At 44.4% G+C, this 23,951-nt stretch overlaps 1 protein-coding gene across 2 annotated transcripts in view; it reads right to left on the minus strand.

Moving 5' to 3' along the window:
- The window catches only part of LEMD3 (LEM domain containing 3), a 72,411-nt gene extending 52,100 nt beyond the window's left edge, over positions 1-20,311 (minus strand). The window contains exons 1-2 of one of the 2 annotated variants that reach the window (XM_039501996.1): positions 20,011-20,311; positions 18,729-19,899 (exon numbers count right to left, since the gene is read on the minus strand). In XM_039501996.1, coding sequence (XP_039357930.1) covers positions 18,729-19,899; positions 20,011-20,229 — 1,390 coding nt within the window. In that variant the 5' untranslated portion in view covers positions 20,230-20,311. Of the gene's footprint in view, positions 1-18,728 lie in introns of both variants that reach the window. The other variant, XM_039501991.1, reaches the window with a different exon arrangement.
- Positions 20,312-23,951: the final 3,640 nt, after the last annotated feature.

Consider the following 23,951-nt stretch of genomic DNA (forward strand, 5'->3'; position numbering starts at 1 on the left):
CATTGAACACCACTGAGCATGCAATGCACAAAAGACAAATGGAAGATGAGTCCATGAGAAACATGGAGGAAGAATACGACTAAGGAAGAGGACAAAGGAGGCTGACAGATGACAGAATGGAAGCTCCCCCACTTCAGGGATTAGGAGAGGCCCTTCCAAGCCATCAACACAGAAGTTGTGAAACCTGCCTGTAATGTTTTATTATATGTTCCATTTGTCTGTTTTGTGTTTACCACAGAATTATAAAGGGATCATTCAAGCAGGCATTACTTGCACATATGCAGGAAAGGGGCAATAGCTTCAGATAACGCTACCCATTTACCAGTACTTAAAGAACAATGCAGGTGTCAAAGAACTTTGGAGTGGATAAAAAGACAGCCCCTGAAGGACAGAAAAGGGGTGGGGGGCAGGCTTCTGGGGAGCAGACTAAACCCCAATCCCCAGATCATATAATCATAGACTTTAAGGTCAGAAGGGACCATTATGATCATCTAGTCTGACCTCCTGCACAACGCAGGCTACAGAAACTCACCCATCCACTCCTGTATCAACTCTGTGTCTGAGCCATTGAAGTCCTCAAATAATGGTTTAAAGACTTCAAGGTGCAGAGTATTCCAGCAAGTGACCCGTGCCCCACGCTGGAGAGGAAGGTGAAAAACCTCCAGGCCTCTGCCAATCTCCTCTGGAGGAAAATTCCTTCCCATCCCCAAATATGGTGATCAGCTAAACCCTGAGCATGTGGGCAAGACTCACCAGCCAGACACCCAGGAAAGAATTCTCTGTAGTAACTCAGATCCCACCCCAGCTAACATCCTATCACAAGCCATTGGGCATATTTCCTGCTAATAGTCAAAGACCAATCTCATTATACCATCCCCTCCATAAGCTTTTCAAGCTTAGTCTTGAAGCCAGATGTGTCTTTTGTCCCCACTACTCCCCTTGGAAGGCGGTTCCAGAACTTCATGCCTCTGATGGTTAGAAACCTTCGTCTAATTTCAAGTCTAAATTTCCTGATGGCCAGTTTATATCCATTTGTTGTGTCCACATTGTTACTGAGTTTAAATAATTCCTCTCCCTCCCTGGTATTTATTCCTCTGATATATTTGTAGAGAGCAATATATCTCCCTTCTGCCTTCTTTTGGTTAGGCTAAACAAGCCAAGCTCTTTGAGTCTCCTTTTATAAGACAGGTTTTCCCATTCCTCAGATGTTGGGATGTATGGGAAAACTAGCCCTTAGATAAACATACGTGTATAGATCTTTTATTGTGTTAAAAGCCTCCCTCTTGATATACTTGTTCCCACTGTTGAGATTAAATACTATGGGCTGACAAGGTTTTGTGTCTCTGTATTCACCAGTGATCACAGCTGCCCTAGGGAAGAACTGCAGGTAACTGAACCCAGTCAGATCTGCTGAGCAATCATCGTTGGTAAATAGGCACTGTTGCCTGGGATCCAGTCAGAGTGGGAGAATCATGAGATTCCACAGAGAAGTGAACACCTGAATGGAAGCATTCAGAGACCACAAGAGGATCAAAGGCACAGCTAGTCCTGAGAACCATGGCAGAGGCTCACTGTGCATTTTAAATTGAATTCTGAAGTTGTAATAATCATAGTAGGAAGCAGCCCACTCCCTATTTGTATAACAGCTCAGAAGTCAGAAGCCCTACACAAGTGAGGGTTTTTTTTGTTTTTTAATCTCATGATTTGGGGAGGTCTGATACATGATTTTTTAATGTTTGTATTTGACAATACTGCTTCTATTGCCCTCTCATTCCCCAAACACAATCCTTAATTTTCTTTTCTCCCTTCTATCCCAGCTCCTAAAAAGCTGCAGGAAAAGGGAAACTAGCATGCATACTCCCCAAACAAGCAAAGCTCCAAATTCCCGTAGGCCTGGTCTACACTGGGGGAGGGGGAATCAATCTAAGTTACGCAACTTCAGCTACGTGAATAACGTAGCTGAAGTCGACGTACTTAGATCTACTTACCGCGGTGTCTTCACTGAGGTAAGTCGATGGCTGACACTCCCCCGTCGACTCCACCTGCACCTCTCGCCCTGGTGGAGTACCGCAGTAGACAAGAGCGCGCTTGGCAGTCGATTTATCGCATCTAGACTAAACGCGATAAATCGGGCCCCCCCTCGCTGGATCAATCGCTGCCCATCGATCCAGCCAGTAATGTAGACAAGCCCATAGTAAGTCAGCCTCAGTCTGACAAACTTCCCATGGCTCACCAAAACAAAGGACCCCCTGAGGAAAACCATGGGAAGTTCACTGACCCAAGACTGCCAGCAACCACCATTCTGAAGTTGGGGGAACCAGGAAGAGAGAAGCAGAGATTGTGAGAATTTGTATGTGAGGGTGACATCTAATGCTTAAACATTAGGAGTGGAATTTTCAACCATTCATTGACTTCACTGGGCACACTTAGGTCCACATCAGTGATGCTGAAAAATTCCACCCTGTAATCTTGTTAGGAAATTAATACACAGAAAATTAATTTATGAAACAGTTAAGGTTCATATATAACATTTTTGTAATATCAAGGAAATGAAGAGTTAAGCCCCCCCAACAGCATAATTGCTCTATTCCTCTCCCAGGCACACATTTTGCCACTATCACAACTACCATCCATCACAGGCACACACTAATCTAATTTTGCTCTCCTCCCCCAACTCAGGGATGTCAATTCCACAACCCTCTGTCTTCCTGCGAACTCCCTTTTACTATACTACCTCCCTATACAACCAAGTTTTGGGGAAAAAATCTATTGAAGAGATATGTGCAGAAGAGTGAAATAAGAGGTTTGGGGGGGATGTGATGGAGTTAAAGGACACTACTGGACACAGGAACCCCAGCCCCTCCAGCCCTTCAGTGGGGCACTACACTCCAAGTGGAGAAAGGGTAGAAAGGAGAGCAACTCAGCTCAGAAAGGAGAGGAGAACAAACCTACCTGGCTCCTGATAAGGGTGCCAGAGAAGCCTCCTCAAAGAACTAAGACTGTATGCTAACGATACTCAAGAGGCGGCCCATGGGCCAAATATGGCCCGCCAAGTCTTCCTCTGTGGCTTGCCAGCTCTCCTTAAAAAAGTTTATAATTATATTCATGAACACTGATGCGCTGCCTATCATTTGCCTATGACTTCTTTAGTAAGTAACCTACTGGCAATGCTTAATTTGTAAAGAAAGAGGCGCTATAGCTCAAACCCTGGCATAAATTAATCAGTGACTGGTCAACTCGAGAGTGGCGGCTGCTGACCAGATACCCAGCTCTGAAAGTGGCATTGCTGCCAGCAACAGCACAGAACCAAGGTGGCAATACTATACCACTCTTACTTCTGCACTGCTGCTGGCGGCAGCGCTGCCTTCAGAGCTGGGTGGCTGGAGAACGTTGGCTGTTGGCCAGGAGCCCAGAGATGCCGGGGCTATAAACTGCCAAACCCTTCAAGTATCATTCTCAACACCTGCTTCTCTTTGGATAACACTGATTCTAGCTAAAAAGAAAAAGCCTTTCCTGGATGCTGAGATTTTGAAGCTTGCAACATTGTCTTTTTAAAGCTTTTACAAGACATTTCAGCTGAATACAGTGACCTGTTGCAGCACAATGACCTTTGCTTGTTAATAGGGGGCATGTGTTAGCGTGTGCTTCAAAAAGAAATAATAGAATTTCTTTCAAACCACAAGACCAATCAGGCTTGAGAGTTCCTGGAATTTATTAATAATGTCCCCTTTGTCACAGATGGCTTTTCTGTGCAATATTACTGGTCACTTGAATTCCCTCAACTTGCAGCTCCAAGGCCTTGCGAGCAGTATTGGGGATCTGTTTGAAAAAGAGTGTGCCTTTTAGAGTAATCCTGAAATCTTTCAGACAGACTTAGTAGTAGAGATGTTGCACTTTCCCACATCACCTGTTGCTGCTACAAATGAAACCTCGATGAAAGTAACGCAAGAATTCCTAAAGTCTGATTGAAAATTTGAAAATGTGATTTAAAAGCAAATCCTTTGGAATTTTCATTTGTTCGTGATCTGATGGACCTTGCCCTTCTGAAGCAAAGAACATTCTTGATTCAACTGATGACAGTTCCTTTCAATTAGAAATTGTAAGGCTCCAGAGAAGTGGGACTTTGTGATTTCTAGACTCAATATGCTGACCAGTTTTGGAATAGGCAGAATCTAACCATCTATCTTTTAAATGATGTTCAGATCAACATAACTCTGCGAGTCTGAGTTTTCTACCATGAACATTATAAACCAACATGGCAATCGTCAAACAGATGAGCATCTTCACCAGTGCATGCACCTTAGGCTGACCTACAAACCACTCTTCACAAAGCTTCCCAGAGATCTTCAGTGTCACCTCTCCCATTAGCGATTGCCAGGGACACAGATGATAATGTTGATTTATAAACTTTGTTAAAAGATAGAAACACTGATACTTACGTTGCAATCAAGGTCTTTATTGGCAGCTGAAGGGGTTTTTTTTGTTTTTTTTAAATTTTGTCAGCCTTCTGCACAAGTGGCCCGCCTCTTATCATAAAATTCTCAAATCAACCCACGGATAGATCCAATTAGTATCACTGCGGTACGCTGAGCCTAGTTGGGGTTGACTGGCTGGTATACTTTTCTTTCTTTTCACACTGGACTGGAAGCTAGGGAAGAATAGCAGAGAGTAGGAAGAGACCCAGGGAAAGTAACTCAGAGGGCACCTTTGGAGGTCAGACACTGTTGACCCTCTTAAGGCCCTGGGTCAAAGCCAGACAGAGTGAGCAGACTCAGACTCCCCTACCACTGCCGACCTCTGATTAAAAGAGGGCCTGGACTGCAAGACAGGGAGGTGGCATTAAGTGCGCTGACCGCTAAGCCACCTAACCCACCGAGGACTCTAGTGAGCAAAATTACAATGTATGGTCTGATGCATGATAGATGTGGTAATGACAAGATGTTTGCCTGTGGACAAAAAGATTTGTTAGATGGATTAACTTTTTACTTTCCTGGTTTTTGTAAGTTTGTGTTAACTATAGTATGTGTGCAACCACATTAACTACTTCACAATGAAGTTTCTTGCATATTAAATTTCATGGGATATTTTAAAGCATAAACAAGGGAGAAACTGGGAGAGAGGGGAAGACCACCAAGGACAGAGGTACAGATTTGCTAAAAGATTTTATGTGCACCCATCCCCGAACAGGCTTGCAGAGCACAAAACTTTAAAATATAACATGGTAATTTTTGGCAATTATTCATAAATCAATCTGCCTAACAGTTTTTGTGGAGACAGTTTAATAGAAGATAGTCAAAAAGAAGTAGGAATGCCAAGAAAAATTAAACCAAAGCCTAATTTCAAACACTTCCTACTAAAAATTGAAAGAAACCAAATAAGAGCTACCTAGAAAATTAAAATGGCATAAAAACTAACATTGACATTTTAGATCAACTGGCCCCTCTTTAGAGGAAAAACAGGAATTCATGCCTGACTTATAACTTGAGCCCTACCAAATTCATGGTCCATTTTGGTCAATTTCATAGTTACAGGAATTTAAAGAATTGTAAATTGTATGATTTCAGCTATTTAAATCTGAAATTTCACAGTGTTGTAATTGTAGGGATCCTGACCCAAAAAGGAGTTGGGGGAGGGGTAGGGGGTGTCACGAGATTATTGTATGTGGTGTTGCGGTAATGCTACCCTTACTTCTGCACTGCTGCTGGCAGTAGCGCTGCATTCAGAGCTGGGCAGCTGGCCAGGAGCCCAGTTCTGAAGTCAGAGCTGCTCCCAGCAGCAGCACAGAATTAAGGATTGCATGGTATGATATTGCCACCCTTACTTCTGCACTGCTGCTGGCGAGCCACTGCCTTCAGAGCTGGGCGCCCAGCCAACCGTCGCCACTCTCCAGCCATCCAGCTCTGAAGACAGTGCAGAAGGGTGGCAATACCATGACTCTCTCCCTAAAATAACCTTGCAACCCCATGAAACTCCCTCGCTGGTCTCCCCCATGAAATCTGAATAGTATAGGGTAAAAGCACACAAAAGACCAGATTTCACAGAGGGAATATCAGATTTCGTGGTTCATGATGCGTTTTTCATGGCCGTGAATTTGAAAGGGCCCTCCTTACAGTCCATTTTAAAATGCAATTCTAACTATGGACTCACTACGAGGCACAAATTATTTGTACCTCTACCAAGCGATTTGAAAAGGAAATGGAAAATTAAAAAGAGAATAATAATAGGATGAGTTGAACCTCTGTTCTAAAACTAACAGAGCACATCACTGCCAGTTTCTTTGACACCAGCTCAAGTGATTTTCCAATATTTACTCATGTGGCTGCAAAATCAAGTGGCAAATACTATGTTCCAGAATTTATTTACAGGTACAGCTGGTCTCTCCCTTGTGATTTTAAGGTGCTAACATTAAATCTTAAGCGATTTAGAGGGATATTTTCAGAAGTCCAGAGGACAGTTAGTTACCCAACTCTTTAGGACTTAAAATAGGAGTGATAATCCTAAAAAATAGGCTGCATAAGTGATTTAAGTCATATTTATTTTTCCCTGTCCCAATGAGTTAGCCAGGTAACAAAGTCATATTTTTAAAAATATTTTGGAACCTAAAAGAAGCAAATGAAAAAATCTCACTAGGAGCCTATCTGCATCTTCAGCCACCTAAATATCTTTCAAAATAATCTGGTCCAAAGTGACTGAGTAGATGTCTGACCCAGTTTATAAAAGTTAAGTTATTTAAGCACTACCCAGAATGTTAGCTGTCTTCCTAGCACATGAACATATGCAGCCAAAGTTAATTTAGAAACAGTATGAAGAATAAGAAATTATTTTAAGACTACAGGAATTTGTCACTCACATTGTACCTTCTAATCAGCTTTCTTGGTTTACTATTTAGTTTTTTATCCATACCATTTTCACCTCACCCAAGTCTCAAACTCCTTTAATACAGTACTAGTCTTTTCAGATCTCTTCCATTGTCAGGTATCTTTTAACTAGACTGTTTATACCAATATTTGAAAAGGGATATTCAGTGTCTGAAATCCCAAAAGCTGGGACATATCAATCACCAGGCATATCACTATGCCATATGCTATGCTTAGACTACAGCAGAGAACCTTAATTTTATTTTCTGTATTCTTTACAAGATAAATACTGGAACAGTCCAACATTCTGTTTTCTTTGACAAACAGGACGGTAGCTAAAACAACATGTTAACCTAAAAGCACAGCAATTTGGTTTGCATGGCTACTGCCCCATGCCTTCTATCGGAAGTCAAAATTAAGATACTATGATGTACTGCGCATGCATATAGGTGACAACTAATTCTTGCTGATTCTTCCTGTGCAACTTCTGAGATATAGAAAAGAGGTATCCAAACAACTAAAACTCTTGTTCGGGCCCTCCCCCATCCCGCTTTTGACTTCTGCAGCCTCCTCCTCCCTTCTAGTCTTGAAGAATGTTGTTTGGCCCATTTAATTCAATTCAACATGTTGCTGCAAATATTTCCTTGGCAAGTCATTCCAACCAGGTGCATCATTTCAGAAAAACTTGGGGGAGAGAGGAACCAACGCATGGGGGGCAATTACCCACCTTGCCCCATAGCAAGCAACACCACTGATTCCAACCACATCATCATCCCCTTTCGTCACATCATCCCCCTCTGACTACCCTTTTTCCATTGCAAAAACAAAAGCTACCGATCTTCATTTTTAAAGCCCTTCATAGCTCAGTTTTCCCCTATGTTTTAGGTCACACATTTTCAGACCTTCAATCCCAATGCCTCTGCTCCACCAAGGCTGCCACCCTTAATTGCCTTTTATTCCAGTTTTCCCCTTCAACACCTTCACATGCACCTTATGCATAGAAGGAGCTCCCCCCAAAAAATCCACAAAGTCCCTACACGGTTGTTCTTCAGATACCTCCTTAAAATTCACCTCTGTTGTAATATCTACAAACACTTGAAAGCAGTTAAGCAACTAGTGTGCTGGGACCACTGCCCATTGCTATCAGTGTAATGAGTTTACCATTACCTTGTGCTCCTCTAGTCTGAGTTGTACCATCCTTTTCCTCTCACCCCAGACCGCACTGTATTCTTGTCATAGCTAGGCTGTATGCTTTGGGGCAGGAGCTGTCTTAATATTGCATGTACAGTGCTTAGAACAATGGAGCCCCATTGTTCTTACTACCCACCCCTAGGCACACCACAATACAAATAATAACTGTGGCAATACCTTCTGGTTTTTTCCTTTTCAAAATAGTATTTCAATGGGTTGTTGGAATGGACTTGTTAAATTAGGGAAAAAGACATCTCAGCGTTTGTGATTATGCTTACAGTAGGCCAGCATGCTTATAACTGAAGAACACTGGTGAAGGACTAGGGTTGGTATTTGCCATATCTGAATGGTCAAAAGATTGATCATATATTTACGAGCACTAATTTATTAGCTGCAACAAAAGTAACAAAAAAGTAAGACTTTATGGTCTGCAGTAGGCATAACCTTAGATATATACTTATGTCTAATTTAAAAAATTACTTATTAACTCAGAATAATGCAAAAGTTAAATGAAGTTCTAAAATATGAAAGAATTACCTTTCTAAAAGTGTTATGTTAGCATTTAAATGTGAATATTATTCAAGACTGAACGGTTACAAAAAAAGAAATGAAATTAAACAAATAAACACTGCAACTGTAAAAAGTTGTTTTTAAATGAAAATATGCAGGCCAACTCTTCGGTCAGCTTGATTGTGTGCATCTTTTCTCTGTATGTTGGGGGATGTGTAATGACAGAATCTTCCTCTCCCCTCCCCTATCCCTTCTGAGTTCATTATGTATGTTTGAGGAGTAAGTTTAGACTGTAGGCTCTTCAGGGCAGGGAGCAAGTCTTTAAAACTTGATTAATGTGCTTTGTGAACTGTCAGGTTTATTGATGGCCTGATATTAAAATAAAGATATACATACATTTGTTCTAGAAGAGTCCAGACAATCAAGATGCTCAACTCTCAAGCAGTACACGTTTTCCCCCCAAAAGTTCGCTACATGCTAATACCAAGTGAGTGATCAAGACATGGCATCATGATGCAATTAAAAAAACCTGCTGACTACATGAAAGCATTTTCACTGGAATATTTGACAGTACCTGCCCATGGACAAATAGGCAGTCAATTGAACAGCTTGCCAAGCCAAGAAGAAACTTGTCAGTTAGAATCTTCTAAAGTTTTTTTAGGAGAGTTACTCATTTGTACATTATGAATAATAGAACACTATCCTTTCAGTTCCTCTTAATTTCCATCTGCCCGCCAGGTCTTTGGTTAAAAGGGAACTTGCAACTGAAGTGTAAGGAAGAATGCCCTAGATTTCGCTGAACAAACTAAATAATCAGTGTAAAAGAAAGCATTCAGTAATTAAAGGAATACACTTTTCTTAAAGTGTTCAGTTTATTAAGGAATAAACCCCTCGTCTCTATCCCAGTTATTAGGCAATTTTCACACATAATTGAAGTACCACAAGCAATATTTTAAAATCAGTAACACCTTCTAAAAGCATGGTATTTTGCACCTGCATTCTTTGTGCTTACACAAGAATGCAGGTGCAAAATACCATGGCGAAGATAGAAGACTGCCATGATAGATTCACCGCCAGGTCCCCTATTTCTTAAATTTGTAAGTACACCCATAGGAACATCCCTGAATAACTTCATTTCTTTTACAACTTGAAGAATGACAGAATATCATCTTTTAGAAGAAAGCGATCTCTTCTTACTCTATCAGAGCATAAAACAGATTCTTTGTATTCCAAGCAAAACTATCTCAAACTGGTACAGCTTCTTAACTCTGCATCTCATTCAGATCAGCTTGTCTAATTTTTCTAAAAATATTTTTAAAGCTTTTTCTTTTACATTTTAGATTTCAAGGCCAGAAGGGACCATTGTGATCATTGGTCTGATCTCCTATAAAACGAGCCAAATCATTTCCTCAAAATAATTCCCAAAACATATCTTTTTTAAAAAAATCTTGATTTAAAAATGGTCACCATGAACCACGGTAAATTGTTCAAATGTTTAATTACACTCACCGTCAAAAATTTACGCTTTATTGTCAGTCAGAAGTTGAAGCTAGACAAATTCAAACCACTGGATAGTGTTATACCTTTCTTTGCTACACTGAGGAGCCCAAATATCTCATAATGTTCCCCAGATACTTATAGACTGTAATCAAGTCAGCCCTTAACCTTTTCTGTTAAGCTAAACACATTAAGTCCTTGAATCAAATCACTGTAAGACCATAAGGCATGTTTTCTAATTCTTTAATCATTCTCAGGGCTCTTCTCTGAACCCTCTCCAATTTATCAACATCCTTTCTGAATCATGGGCATTAGAAGTTGACACAGCCTTGGTCTATGTTACAGAATTAGGTCGACATAAGTCAGCTTACGTTGACCCAACTCTGTAAGCGTCTTCACTAAATGGTAGCTTGCACCAATGTATCTCACCCACTACACCGATTTAACTCCACCACCGCGAGAGGCATAGTGCTTAGATCAATGTAATTAGGTAGATACAGTGTCAGTGTAGACACTGCGTTGCTTACATCCATTCATGAGCGGCAGGAATAAGAGGCTTGGGAAGGCTAAACCTTCCCAAATAGGCAAGAAATGCCAGATGCAGTGCACCTCCCCTTGGAGGAATGCTGGCTCGCCACCTTTGAAACGCCGCCGCTGGAAACTCCCAAGAAGTGGGGAGCCACTAGCACCCAGCCAGTGGCCACTCCTTGGGGCCCCACAAGGCCCTGCCTCCGCTCCACCTCTTCCCCCCACCCGCACCTCTCCTGGGGAGGGGGTGGAGAAGTGCAAGCCGGGGACCCTCAGAGCTGGGGCAGGGCCTCGGGATGGAGCAAAGTCAAAGCCTCAGGGGAAGCAAGGCGTGGGGCCACGGTCCTGGCACTGGTGCCTCCCTCACACTTCTAGGGAGCTTCCAGCACTCATACACAGCCACCCCACCTACACATCCACTGTTGCTGCCTTTCAGAAACTGTCCCACAATGCCCCACACTGACAAGTAAATCGGTCCAAGTGTTTCTGGTGAGGATGCGCACCTCCACCACAAGAAGTGTAGTATGCAAAAGCTATTTAATTACTGTGGTGGCTATATGTCAACATAACTTAGGTCAACTTAATTTTGTAGTGTAGACTTGCCCACTGTATTCCAACAGCAGACACACCAGTGCCAAATACAGAGGTAAAATAACCTCTCTACTTCTACTCAAGATTTCCCCGTTTATGCGTTCCAGGACTGCATTAGCTATTTTGGCCACAGAGTCGCACCATGACCCCCATATCTTTTTCAGAGTTGTTGCTTCCTAGCATAGAGTCCCCCACCCTGCAAGGATAGCCTACATTTTGTTCCTAGATGTATAAGTCTAGCCATATTAAAACGCATGTTGTTTGCTAGTGCCCAGCTTACCAAACAATCCAGATTGCTCGGAACTGGTCACCTGTTGAGCTGTTCTCTTAATTATTTACTGCTCCCCCAATTTTGGGGTCAAGTGCAATCAGTAATTATTTTTCTTCCAGGTCACTGATAAGTGATAAATAGCATAGGCGGTCAAGAGAATTTCATCCTCTTTAGGCCTGTGTGTTCATTTTCTGACTCAATATTGGATCTTTGCTTACCCCACACACATTTTATTAACCAACAATTAATTTTTACTACTGTAAGCACTGCACTCAGACCTAAAGAACAAAGTGATTTATTTTTTGATCAGCTTCACAATTCAGATAAATCGCCAGGTAGCTCCAGTTTCAAAATCATCTCATGGTAGAAAGTAGTCACGTAGAAAGCAAAAGATAATAGCATTATTTTCAGATAAATTGAGCTTATAGATGGTGATTTTAATAGATGGTTACAGTAAATTCCTTTCACTACGTTCCTTCACAGCCCTGTTCTCCACCAATAAGTAGCACTTCACTCTACCTCTTATAAATCCAGTTTGCTCCCAAGAGTTCCAAAATGTCCACAAACCTGAAGTGTTTAATCAAGGATTCAGGTTCCTGGTGAACTAACCCAAAACATGGCCCCAATATGAAGATATTCATTCTTGGCTCAGCTTCCCAATTCTTTGATTCAGAATTTTAGTCTACCTCTAAACAAGTCAATAACCCCAACAAGGAGCTAGACCAATGAGTCTCCACATCACATATCTTCTACTCTGCCACTTGTGAAATAAACTACAAAGTACTGACTGCATAAAGAATGTATATAGTGTTGTAGCCGTGTTGGTCCCAAGATATTATAGAGACAAGGAGGGTGTGGTAGCATATTTTATTGAACCAACTTCTTTTGGTAAGAAACAAGCTTTTGAGCTTATACAGAGCTTTCTTCGGGACAAGAATAGCTGCATGCAAGCTAAAAGCTTGTCTCCCAACAACAGAAGTTGGGCACACCTTGTCTCTCTTATGTACAATCTACCACAGGGGTCGGCAACCTTTCAGAAGTGGCGTGCTGAGTCTTCATTTATTCACTCTAATTTAAGGTTTTGCGTGCCAGTAATACATTTTAACATTTTTAGAAGATCTCTTTCTACAAGTCTATAATTTATTACTGAACTATTGTTGTATGTAAAGTAAATAAGGTTTTTTAAATGTTTAAGAAGCTTCAATTAAAATTAAATTAAAATGCTGAGCCCCCCGGACCGGTGGCCAGCAGCCAGGCAGTGTGAGTGCCACTGAAAATCAGCTTGTGTGCCGCCGTCGGCACATGTGCCATAGGTTGCCTACCCCTGATCTACCATATAAAGTCTCCAAATATATACTACTTTTATTTTAAGGTCTCGTGTCCTCACTGCTTTTAGAGTGATGTGCCAGAGAGGTTATTTCCCAGCATGTTTTGAACTAGTTTAACAATTTCACTTTGCACTATACAATACTCTTCTTTTTCTTATTTTGCCAACAGAAACCTTACTATGCACTCAAGACTTATTTGCTGGAGGGGAGGTTACATCTCTATAATCCTTATCTGAATTTCCCATTCTTTTACTGTGAAAAAAAACACAAGACGTTAACTCAACTGAATTGTCTCATTAGACTGACCTCACATTTCGTAAGGGAACTCACATCTTTTCATGGATTTATACCTGCTCCTGTATTTTCCACTCCATGCATCTGACGAAGTCGATTCTAACCCATGAAAGCTTATGCCCAAATAAATTTGTTAGTCTCTAAGGTGCCACAAGGACTCCTAGTTGTTTTTGCTGATACAGACTAACACAGCTACCACTCTGAAACCTGTCAAGATAAGCAGTCACTTGAAGTGCTTGGCAGTTCATGCAGAGACACTTAACAGCTATATGTATTCACAGTATCACAGCTGGATCACTAACATCCCACTGGCTCCAAAGAGTAAATGCTGTCATGAGCTAAAAGTTTTATACAGTTCAGCAAAAAATGGATTTCACCTTTACTGGCTTACACATTTTGGAGTGAGTTAGATGTTACTGAGGCTAAGGAACAAAAACGTACATGAAAGTGAAAGATGTGTATGCATTGTAAAAAGTAAATTTTTGTGTTTTTCGGTATAAATCACATAGCACTTTACTCATTCCTTGAGGATTCCCAGTTGTGAGAAACAACTGAATACAAGCCAAAAAAAAGTTATGCCAAAAATGCTCTAGTCTGAAATTAAACCCTCTCATTGCTGTGCTTCGCAACAGGAGTGTTTCTTGACACAATGACGGTGAACTACGAGAAGAGATAGGGCCAGTTTTGAGGGAGAGCTCAAAATAATATTTAAAATAACTTGTTTCTTTAAGATGTAATTCTGGTGCAAAGTGACAGACATAGCTTAAATGTAATTTACAAGTTTATGGAATATTCCAACTATGCATTTTTTTTAATAGTTTGGGGGTAGGAATAGAAAGATGCTAAGGCTTTTTGAGAAAATGAGAACTGAAAGACGACAGTCAGATAGTTTTTGAAGTTCAACCACTCAATGCCCAGTCATATACTAGAGACTAATTTAACGTGCACACCACTTACACAGGACACGAGAACTTATGCACTGTTTACAAGTCACTTACTTCATGAAAGAGTTAGTGCTTGCCACTTTTCTAATCAAAGTATTGAACAGGGTTTTAAAACAAGAAAAAAATAAAAGAAAAAAAGACTAACCACCTCTTACCATATCTTACACTCAACAGAAAAAGCATTCTCTCAGTACCTAGATTATTAGGTGAAGAAAATTACACCCAGCAAAAACTTAATTTCATTTCACTGGGGGGTGGGGGGGAAGAGAACCACACTATTTGACTGATGTTTTGGGAGGCTTTTGTTCCAACTCCAAGATATTTCCATAAAAAAGTGTGAAATACAATTCAGTAAAGTCCAAAGCAGCTATACAGGAAAAGTGTTTTCTATAATAGAACATAGGACTAGTTACTCAAACAGTATTGTCCAACTTGTGGCCTTTAAGAGGTGACAAGAAAATAGGTATTTGATTATTAATTCTAAGTATGTGCCCTGAGATATACTGTACTATTTTGAAAAGAAAATGTTGAATCGACCCTGTCACTATGGGGAGGAATATAGATGACATCCCACAGAACTATAGGAGCCACCAGGCTCCTGCAGGAGAGAGCCAGACTGGCTCTATCTGAGCCTAAGAAGCACCTGACACAGCCATCCAAGGCAGCAGGAGAGAGAGAAAAAGAGAAGCTGAGAACAAATAACCAGTTACAGGTTCCACAATTCTCTGCCCAAGTCAAAACTGGAGTAGCCTGGAGGCTGCTGGTGCTAGTTGGCAATAGTTACCCAGGGACCACACACTAGCTGGAAGTAGCCAAAGCATGTTACGTTCCAATCAGATGATTTCCTGCCCTGAACTTGCCCCCATGCCAGAGGCTGTGGAGAAAAACATGCAGGACTGGCTTTATAGTTAGAACCCTGCAAATCCGCAGATATCCACAGACCATTTTTGCTGATCACAGATGGATGCGGATCCAAATTTTATATCTAAAGCACTGCAAATCTGCAGATATCCGCAGATCATTTTCGCGGATCAGATGCGCACAGCCTCTATTTATAGTCCTCTAGGGGCTCCCCCTCATCAGAGGGGTCTCCAGCAGGGAACGTACAGGTGGTTTCTGCTGCCTTTCTACCACCTAGACCAAGGGTCAGCAACCTTTCAGAAGTGGTGTGTCGCATCTTCATTTATTCACTCTAATTTAAGGTTTCGCGTGCCAGTAATACATTTTAATGTTTTAGAAGGTCTCTTTTTATAAGTCTATAATATATAACTAAACTATTGTTGTATGTAAAGTAAATAAGGTTTTTAAAACGTTTAAGAAGCTTCATTTAAAATTAAATTAAAAATGCAGAGCCCTCCGGACTGGTGGCCAGGACCCGAGCAGTGTGAGTGCCACTGAAAATCAGCTTGCATGCCGCCTTCGGCACGCGTGCCATAGGTTGCCTACTCCTGACCTAGACAATGCAAAGGAAGCAGAATAAGACCAGCAGCAAAGAGTCCTGTGGCACCTTATAGACTACCAAGTTTTGGAGCATGAGTTTTCATAGTCACCCACGAAAGCTCATGCTCCAGAACTTCTGTTAGTCTATAAGGTGCCACAGGACTCTTTGCTGCTTTTACAGATCCAGACTAACACGGCTACCCCTCTGATACTTGACAGAATAGGACCAAGCATTGATTGTGACCCCTTTACCTTTTTTGACATATTTTTTCAGTGTGAGGGCTGAACATATATCCTGCAGGATAGGTCCATCAATGGCTATTAGCCAGGACAGGCAGGGATGGTGACCCTAGCCTCTGTTTGCCAAAAGTTGGGAATGAGCAACGGGGAATGGATCACTTGATGATTACCTGTTCTGTTCATTCCCTCTGGGGCACCTGACATTGGCCACTGTCGGAAGACAGGATAATGGATGGACTAGATGGACCTTTGGTCTGACCCAGTATGGCTGTTCTTATGACACCACTGCTCTAAACTCTGATTCAAAAGAGAAGTAGCTTTCTTCCAAATACAAAAAGTTCAAGATACGTTTACATACAATGTACTTTTTGTATAGTGATTGAGAAATCCAGCTTATGGTATATCCACACTCCGGAGACTATATAGGCATAGCTAGGTCACTACAGCTATGCCAGCATAACTCTGTAATGTAGCCAGAGCCTACACTGATGAAAAGGTTTACCCCCTTCTCCCCATTGAGTTAGGACTATCACCCTCCCAAGCAACAGTACCTACATCAATGAAAATTTTCTTTGGACCTAGCTGCGTCTACACCATGAGTTAGGTTGGCACAGCTATGGCACACCCTGACCAATATAGCTATGTCAACCTAACTTTGTAAACTAGACCTCAGTCTTCAGGAGGGCTTGTAAAATGCATTTGACTGTTCACCAGTGGGAAACTTGCCCATCAAAATCTTCAGAATTTAATACTTTTGTCTTTTATTAAAAACTTCAATGAGAGTTGTGGTGCTCAGCATCACTTAATAAAAAGAAACAAGTTTCTAGCTATTATGGTTATACATTACAGGGATATGTTCCTGAGTATTCAGTCTATTCCAGTGTGTTGCCTTATGTTCACAGCTTTCCCAAACAGCAGAAGACTGCAGCTCTTCTGAGCCATGTGGGTAGCAATAAAACTGACAAACATACCTATTACTCTGCTACTGCTTGAGAAGGCCACTGTCAGCAGTAGACCATAAAAATGGCAGAGCAACTGCTACATCCCCTTCCACAGGCAAAAGACTAGTGTTGGGGGGATGGGGGGCTCTTTCCCATTCCAGAATAGAAGAAGGATTCAAAATGTATCTGACAACTATTTGCTGTTGCAAGAGCCCCAATAGGTTCCAGGGATAAATTAATACTTTGTATTGCAGTAGCACCTAGAGGCCTCAATCAGGGATTAGGGCCCCATTGTGCTAGGGCACTGCACACACACAAGGAAATACACATTTGCTATATTCTAATATATTCATCTTCCTACATCTATTGTATCTGTGTCTTGAATTAGTTTGTCTATCTAGTCTGCAAGCAGTTTATGGCACGGATTACACCTCCATCTGTTTTCCATGTTACACGCTTACTTCAACTAAGGATATATGCAGCCTTTCACCTCAGTCACTTCCAAGACCAGCATAAAACACTAATGACTACATATTACCATCTAACTGTTGCTCACTCTCCTTAAGACAAGATTCTGTCATCTTTTTAATTTCTAATGAACAGCTGTCCAGATAAAGAAAATACCACTACAGTTAATAGATAGTTTTGATGCCCATTTCAGGGAGGCCAAGAGTTGAATTAGCATGATTCAGCACCCTGAGATGATACATTTCCATTTTTGCACCCGTTTTGGGTTACAGAATGGCAGTTTCTAAATTAATTTTAAGTCATTTTTAAAAGTTACTTCCACATATTTAAGAAGTCAAAATAGGTATTATGTGAAGACTTAAAAGGCTGCTATGATGCTCAAATTAAGGCCTCAATCTGTATTTTATACAGGATAGTCAATCTTAAATTTAGATCAAGATCTCTGCTAGAAAGCACTAACTACATCACATCAACCTAGAGCAGTGGTTCTCAAACTTATTTGATCAGGACCCCTCTCTGTAGTTGTTTACACCCCAGCCCCTCACACACAAATACGCACCACCACCCAGCTCTGAAGGCAGACCAGAGAGCAGTGGCTGCTGGCCAGGCACCCAGTTCTGAAAGCAGTGCCAGGCCAGCAGCAGCACAAAAGTAAGGGTGGCAATGTGGAAAAAAAATTATATTCATCAATATCACTTTTCACAGAAGACTTATCACCCCATTGCCACCCTTACTTCTGCACTGCTGCTGCCAACCCAGGGCTAACAGCTGGAGCCCACAACCTCCAGGTGAGGACTGGCGGCAGGCGGGCGGGCGGGGGGGGTTTGAGATCCTGAGCCACCTCTTGGTGAGGGCAGTGGGGAGGAGGAATCTGAGCTTGGGTGGCAGTGCTGCAGCTGTCAGCCCCAGGGCAGTGGAGCTCTGGCTGTACCCTTTATCCCCACATCCCGGGTGTGCATGGCCCTTCTGCATGAGCCCCAGCATCCTGAGGCTGACAGACAAAGCTCTTCCCAAAAAAGCACACAGCTCATGCCTCCCTTGACACATTCCTGCACCTCCCTTGGGAGGCCTGCCCCATAGTTTGAGAACCACTGAACTAGAGCAAAAACCAAACCTTTTGCAGCATAACCTCATTTGTGAAAATATCATCCAAACCTGGGTTATGCTTCATTTGATTACACAGCTTCACTTATGTATTAAAACTGAATCTGCTTGACTATTTGGATCAAAGACATCTGAATGCAGATGAATCTTACTGAGATCATACCAACATAAGGCCTTACCACCTAATTTTTCTATTGACCTTTCATAAGCTGAGTTGTAATAAAACAAATATGAAAGTGCTTAGTGAAACGGAAAAGTCATGCTAGATAGACAGGTGTCAACAGGTTAGAGCAGGAGATTGAGTCAGTTTCTACACACAGTTGTCAAATAGACTCATGGGTCACCTTGAGCAAGTCATAATCCTTCTGTGCCTCAATTTACACATCAGGAAGTGGGAACACTACTTACCTATACTACAGATGCACTGGGAAGATTATGCTATCAAGACCCTGAAGTGAAAAGTGTTAAAGCACAAAATAGCACCGGGTAAGAGACCCCCCCCTTACCCTTGAGCTAATACTTACTGTTGACTTCCCCATGCTCGGCTACTCCCGAACCTCTCATTCTCACGTACATGAGTCCCAGTATCAGAAAAAACAAGCATGCAGCAGTTAGGAGAAACATGGACAGGTAATGTGCACTGAAGCCTCCGGTGGTGGATATCTCCTCTCTCTTGAACTGTTGGAGAAGCTCCTCCTCAGGCTCAGAAAGCTTTTGCTTATAGGTGTTTTTCAGGTAGGTGTGATTAGAGCCCGTGTGGTTGGAGTGATTGATTCTAAGGGAAGAGGGGGTGGCAGCCCCCAGGGGGAGGCTGTTGGTAGCTGAATAAATCCTGGGTTCAATATTAAAGCCACCAGCAGCGCCGCTGAGAACATGATTATTGGCTGCTTTCCTAACAGTGCCCAGAGGGTCACTGCTTTTACTGCTGTCCATGTCTGTGCGCTGCGGCAGTAGCAAGAGTGGAGGGGAATTCTTGGAGGAGGTGCTGCGGTATCTGGGGATGGAAGGGCTGGTGTCCAAGTTTTCACAATCTCCCCCCCTCCTCACCGCTGCCTCCTCCTCCTGATTTCTGCCCCTGTCTAGACTTCCAGCAGCAGCCGCCTCCGCCCTGTCATTCATTGCGATTACACCAGCACCGCCGCCTCCTCCAGCCCTTTGCTGGCCCGTCTCCATCATGCCAGCGCCGGCTGCAGCACATTTGCTGGCCGTGAATGGGGCAGGAGATTTGCTCAGGCTCCGTCTGCCCCGGTGTTGGCGGGGTGCAGTCTCCTCCTTCAATACCTGCTGCTTGGCTCTCCCCCCCTCCTCCTCCGAGTCGGAGTACTCGGCCCTGCCGCCAAGGGAGGGGTGCCTATTACCATTCACAGTCCGGTTCTTCCACTGCCGCTCCTCCCCGTCCTCTTCCTCCGCCCATTCCCCAGGCTCCCGCATGCCCTGAGTCTGGGCCTCCGCCGTGGCCGTCGGTCTCCTGGCCACCGCCCCCCACCAGGCACTGGGCTTCCTCCTGCCCGCCTCAGGGAGGAAACTGTTCCTCTCGCTGCAGGCTCCATGAGAGGCTGCGGGCCTCAAGCCGCGGACTGGGGGCGACGCCCGCTCCCTCCGGCTGCTGCTGCCGCCCCCGGCGCCGGCCTGGCTCCTGGGACTGGCCTCCACATCCGACTCGTCCGAGCTGAAACCCAGCAGCACTTTGCCGCCCCCGGCAGGGGGTGCTGCGCGGCTCCGGCTGCCCCCGCCTGCACCGCCCGGCAAGTAGGGCTGGTCGGGGCTGGCCAGCCGGGCCCCCATGCCCGGGGCCGCTCTGCCGCCGCCTTCGCCCGGCGCTGCCCCGGCCCCCGTGTTATTGTTGTTGCTGTTCCGGGTCTTGTTGGCGCTGCCGCGGGCTCCGGCCCGCTCGTCCTCCCGCAGTTTCTTCAGCTTCTTCAGGTAGACGGGCCGGGTGCTCTCGGTGACCGGCCCCGGGGAGAGGCCGAAGCGCCTAAGCTCCGAGAACAGCTCCTCATCCGTGAGCTGCGCGGCCGCCGCCATGTTTCTCTGCCCCGCCGCCGCGGCGTTTCCTACCCACGCGCCGCGCCGCGCCGCTCTCCCGTCCCCGCCGGAACTGACGCGTGCGCACTAGACTGTGGCCTAGACCCGTCTGTCACCCTGGAAGCGCCGCCCCCCCGCCGGAGACGCCAGCCAGACGGGAGCGGGAGGGGGCCGCTTCCCATGCGCCGCGCTCCACGGCCTTGCGCTGGTGCTGGGCACAGGGGTGAATGACACCCACGTGCGCGCCCGTCTGCGAGCAGCGCGTTGCCATGCGCCAAGCGGGGCGACGCCGGAGGGGACGGAGCCGTGAGAGCTACTCCGTAGTGGAGGCGGCACTTGTTGCTGCCATTCTCTGACGTGCCAGGAAGGCGGCTGTTGGGCCGCCGGAGGAGGGAATGGTGTAGAAGGCTGGACTCCACCCAGCAAAGTTGTGTCCCCATCCTGCAGGCAAAAATCTGGGTGAGGTGGCATGGGGTAAATGGTGGACATATAAAGTAATCCCCCCTGCCACACGCCTGAAAATGGAGCCCTGGGTACAAGAATGAGACAAGCTTAAATTTAGTACTAATTGCTCCATTAAAGCTGTAGCTGAACAGGTCTGAAATAGGTGTGGATAAAATATCCTATCAGGATGGCGGGGGAGTTCAGTCAATGTAGGTAATCTGCTTCCGCAAGCCTTTTGTTGACCTAGCCATGTCTACACAGCAGGCTTGGCTGCTTTAATTATGGTTATTATTAAATTAAGCTTTAATTATGAATTTTTCACACCCCAAGTGATGGATCTAGGTCAGGGGTTGGCAACCTGCGGCACGTGAGCCGATTTTTACTGGCACGCTTCTGCCAGCCGGGGTCCCGGCCACCGACCCCGCTCAGCCGGCTGCCTGCCTGGGTGAACAGAATCCTAGGCCAGCAGCGGGTTGAGTGGGGCCAACGGCCAGGACCCTGGCTGGCCTGGCAGGAGCCGGCAGCCAGAACTCCAGACTGTCAGCTGGCTCAGCCGCTCATCCCGCCACCGGTCTGGGGTTCCGTCCACCAGCTCCACTCATCCCACTGCCAGTGCAGGGTTCTGGCCGTTGGCCCCTTGCCAGCCAGGGTCCCAGCCCCGCTCAGCCCACTGTTGGCCTGAATGGACGGAACCCCCAGCTGGCAGTGGGCTGAGCGGGGCCGGCAGCTGGGACCCTGGCTGGCAGGGGCCGGTGGGCGGAACCCCAGACCAGCAGTGGGCTGAGCAGCTCAGCGTGCTGACGGTCTGGGGTCCCGGCCACCAGCTCCGCTCATCCCGCTACTGGCCTGGATATACGGAACCCCAGGCCGGCCGCGGGCTGAATGGAGCCGGCAGCTGGGACTCCGGCTGGCAGGGGCCAGTGGACAGAACCCCAGACCGGTAGCAGGATGAGCTGTTCAGCCCGCTGTGGGTCTGGGTTTCCATCTGCCAGCCCCTGCCAGCCAGGGTCCCTGCCACCGGCCCCGCTCAGCCCGCTGCCAGTCTGGGGGCCCCTGTAAATGTAAAATTTATTACTGGCATGCAAAACCTTAAATTACTGAAGACTTGGCACACCATTTCTCAAAGGTTGCCGACCCCTGATCTAGGTCAATCTAAATTGTGTATGTAGACCAGGGCTGAGAGGCAGAGGGCAAGGCAATAAGGAGCTGTCTTCAGCATCTGTACCCGCCCCTCTAGACTCATTTCAACACAGAAGACTATTAACTCAGAGGCTGTTCAACTTATGCTGGAGACAGGGCCAGACTAGGCAGGTGCTTAGAAGGTTTGAAGGCCTTTTATAATGGTGAGGATGATTAATCACTTTTGCCTCTCTTTCCATTCCTTACTAAGCAGAGCTCACCTGGAGCAGAAAATCAGCCCTATTGCTCTTTCAGGAGGAGCCCTTTCAAATAGCTCTTCTTCGACTGAAAAGCACTGTGTACATTTTAGGTATTGTCTTTATCGTCAGTTGTCATTTGCAACGGCCACAGAATCTTCTGTTTCCAACATTCCATCCCTATTCCTGCTGAATGAGGCAGGGGTGCTGGAACCATTGAACCAAACCGTAAACCCTGGATATAATGGAAACCACAAGGCAGGGGGAGCTTCCACACCCCCTGCACCTCTAGTTCCAGCACCTATGGAATGAGGAAACCCTCAACAATGATTGCCTTCCCTACAGTCTGAAATGCAGTGAAGAGGAACAGGAGTGCTGCAAGCCCAGTACTTGTCTCAGGCTGCTAGTAGCCCTGGCCAGCCCAGTAGTAGTCAGTTCCTCAGCGATCATTAGGGCTGGTAATTGGGCATTGCACTGCACTTTTGACTAATGTCAGTTTAATACTGATATATGTTGAGTTAAACTACACTGAAGCTGGTGAGGTTAACAGCTGCTTTTCATTCAGGTTAAATGAAAGAAACAATAGGGTGCCTAAACCAAACACAGAACACTGCCTAAAACATAGGCAGATGTAAATCTGTATGTCCCCTGAAGCCTAGAGAGAGATTTTGGACTAGGTGTGGTCTGAAAGGGTATGTCTACACGGCAATAGAACACCCATTGCTGGCCTATGTCAGTTGACTCAGGCTCTTGGGGCTCAGGCTGTGGGGCTATAAAATTGCAGTGTACATGTCCTGTTCTGGAATTGAGCCTGAGTCAGCTGACATGAGCCAGTTGTGGCTGTTGTACTGTAGTGTAGATATACCCAAAGAGGCTTGATGCTGTGAGCCAGGAAACTCTCTCATGTTGTTCTTTGTTAAGGAACAAAATTGCATAAAAGAAAATACCTGACTCAATCACCAATTTCTCCTCCCAACAGGAACAACGTGGTGACTCCTCCAAACTCTTCCTTCCTGCACCCTGTGCTCCTCTCTTCAAGTTCCATGTCGATTATTATATCTTCCCTTTTAACAATTTTTGTTGTTATGGATGGTAGAGCTGGACAACATTTTTCACACATAATTCTTTTTCCTCTGAAAATGCAGATTCTGCTCACTCATAAAAAAAAATGAAATTCTGAAAAAAAAACATTTTGGTTTTGACATTTTTTTATTCAAAATTCACTTCAAAATTTACTTCAATTTAATTTAAAAAATTAAAAAGGGGGGTAAAATATGAAACTGTGTTTTGGGTTGAACAAAATGTTTAATTAAACCCCAAACTTTCTTTTCCACTTTCTGTTTGTGGAAAAAACATTATTTTCGGTCCACCCAAAACATTTTTTCCAGTTATTTTGATTCAGCCAGCAAATTAAAAAAACAGTTATTGACATGCCTGCAAAAAAGCCTGAAGCTACTTGCTGACTTTCTGGGGCCAGATGTTACTAGTACATAGCCATCAAAGGGACATGGACTTTACTATCAATCCATTGTGGTTTGTTAGGGTTCATAGTCTTTCAAGTATGCTAGTCTTCAAACTAGTCTCCTATTTCTTCTTTGGGTTATCCCTGTTGGTGGAGGATTTGTTTCCACCGTGTTGTTGGCTTCATTCTATAGGTGGGCATCCTTTTATTCCTCGGTATTGCTCATGCACCTTTTTCTCTGACTCTCCTATTTCAGGACAACTGGTAGCTGAGACTCTCTGTGTCCTCCTGGTCCTGGGCTTGGCCCTGTTTGTCCAAGTGTGCCAGCTCTCTGTTGCTATTATACAGTTGTATTTGATTTAATCTCCACCACTGACCTGAGACTGTAGCTACTTGACCTGTGTTCCACAGAATTTTCGACTGTTGGCTTTTGCCATTGC

This window comes from Mauremys reevesii, linkage group 1, assembly GCF_016161935.1.
Source record: "Mauremys reevesii isolate NIE-2019 linkage group 1, ASM1616193v1, whole genome shotgun sequence".
NCBI lineage: Eukaryota > Metazoa > Chordata > Testudines > Geoemydidae > Mauremys > Mauremys reevesii.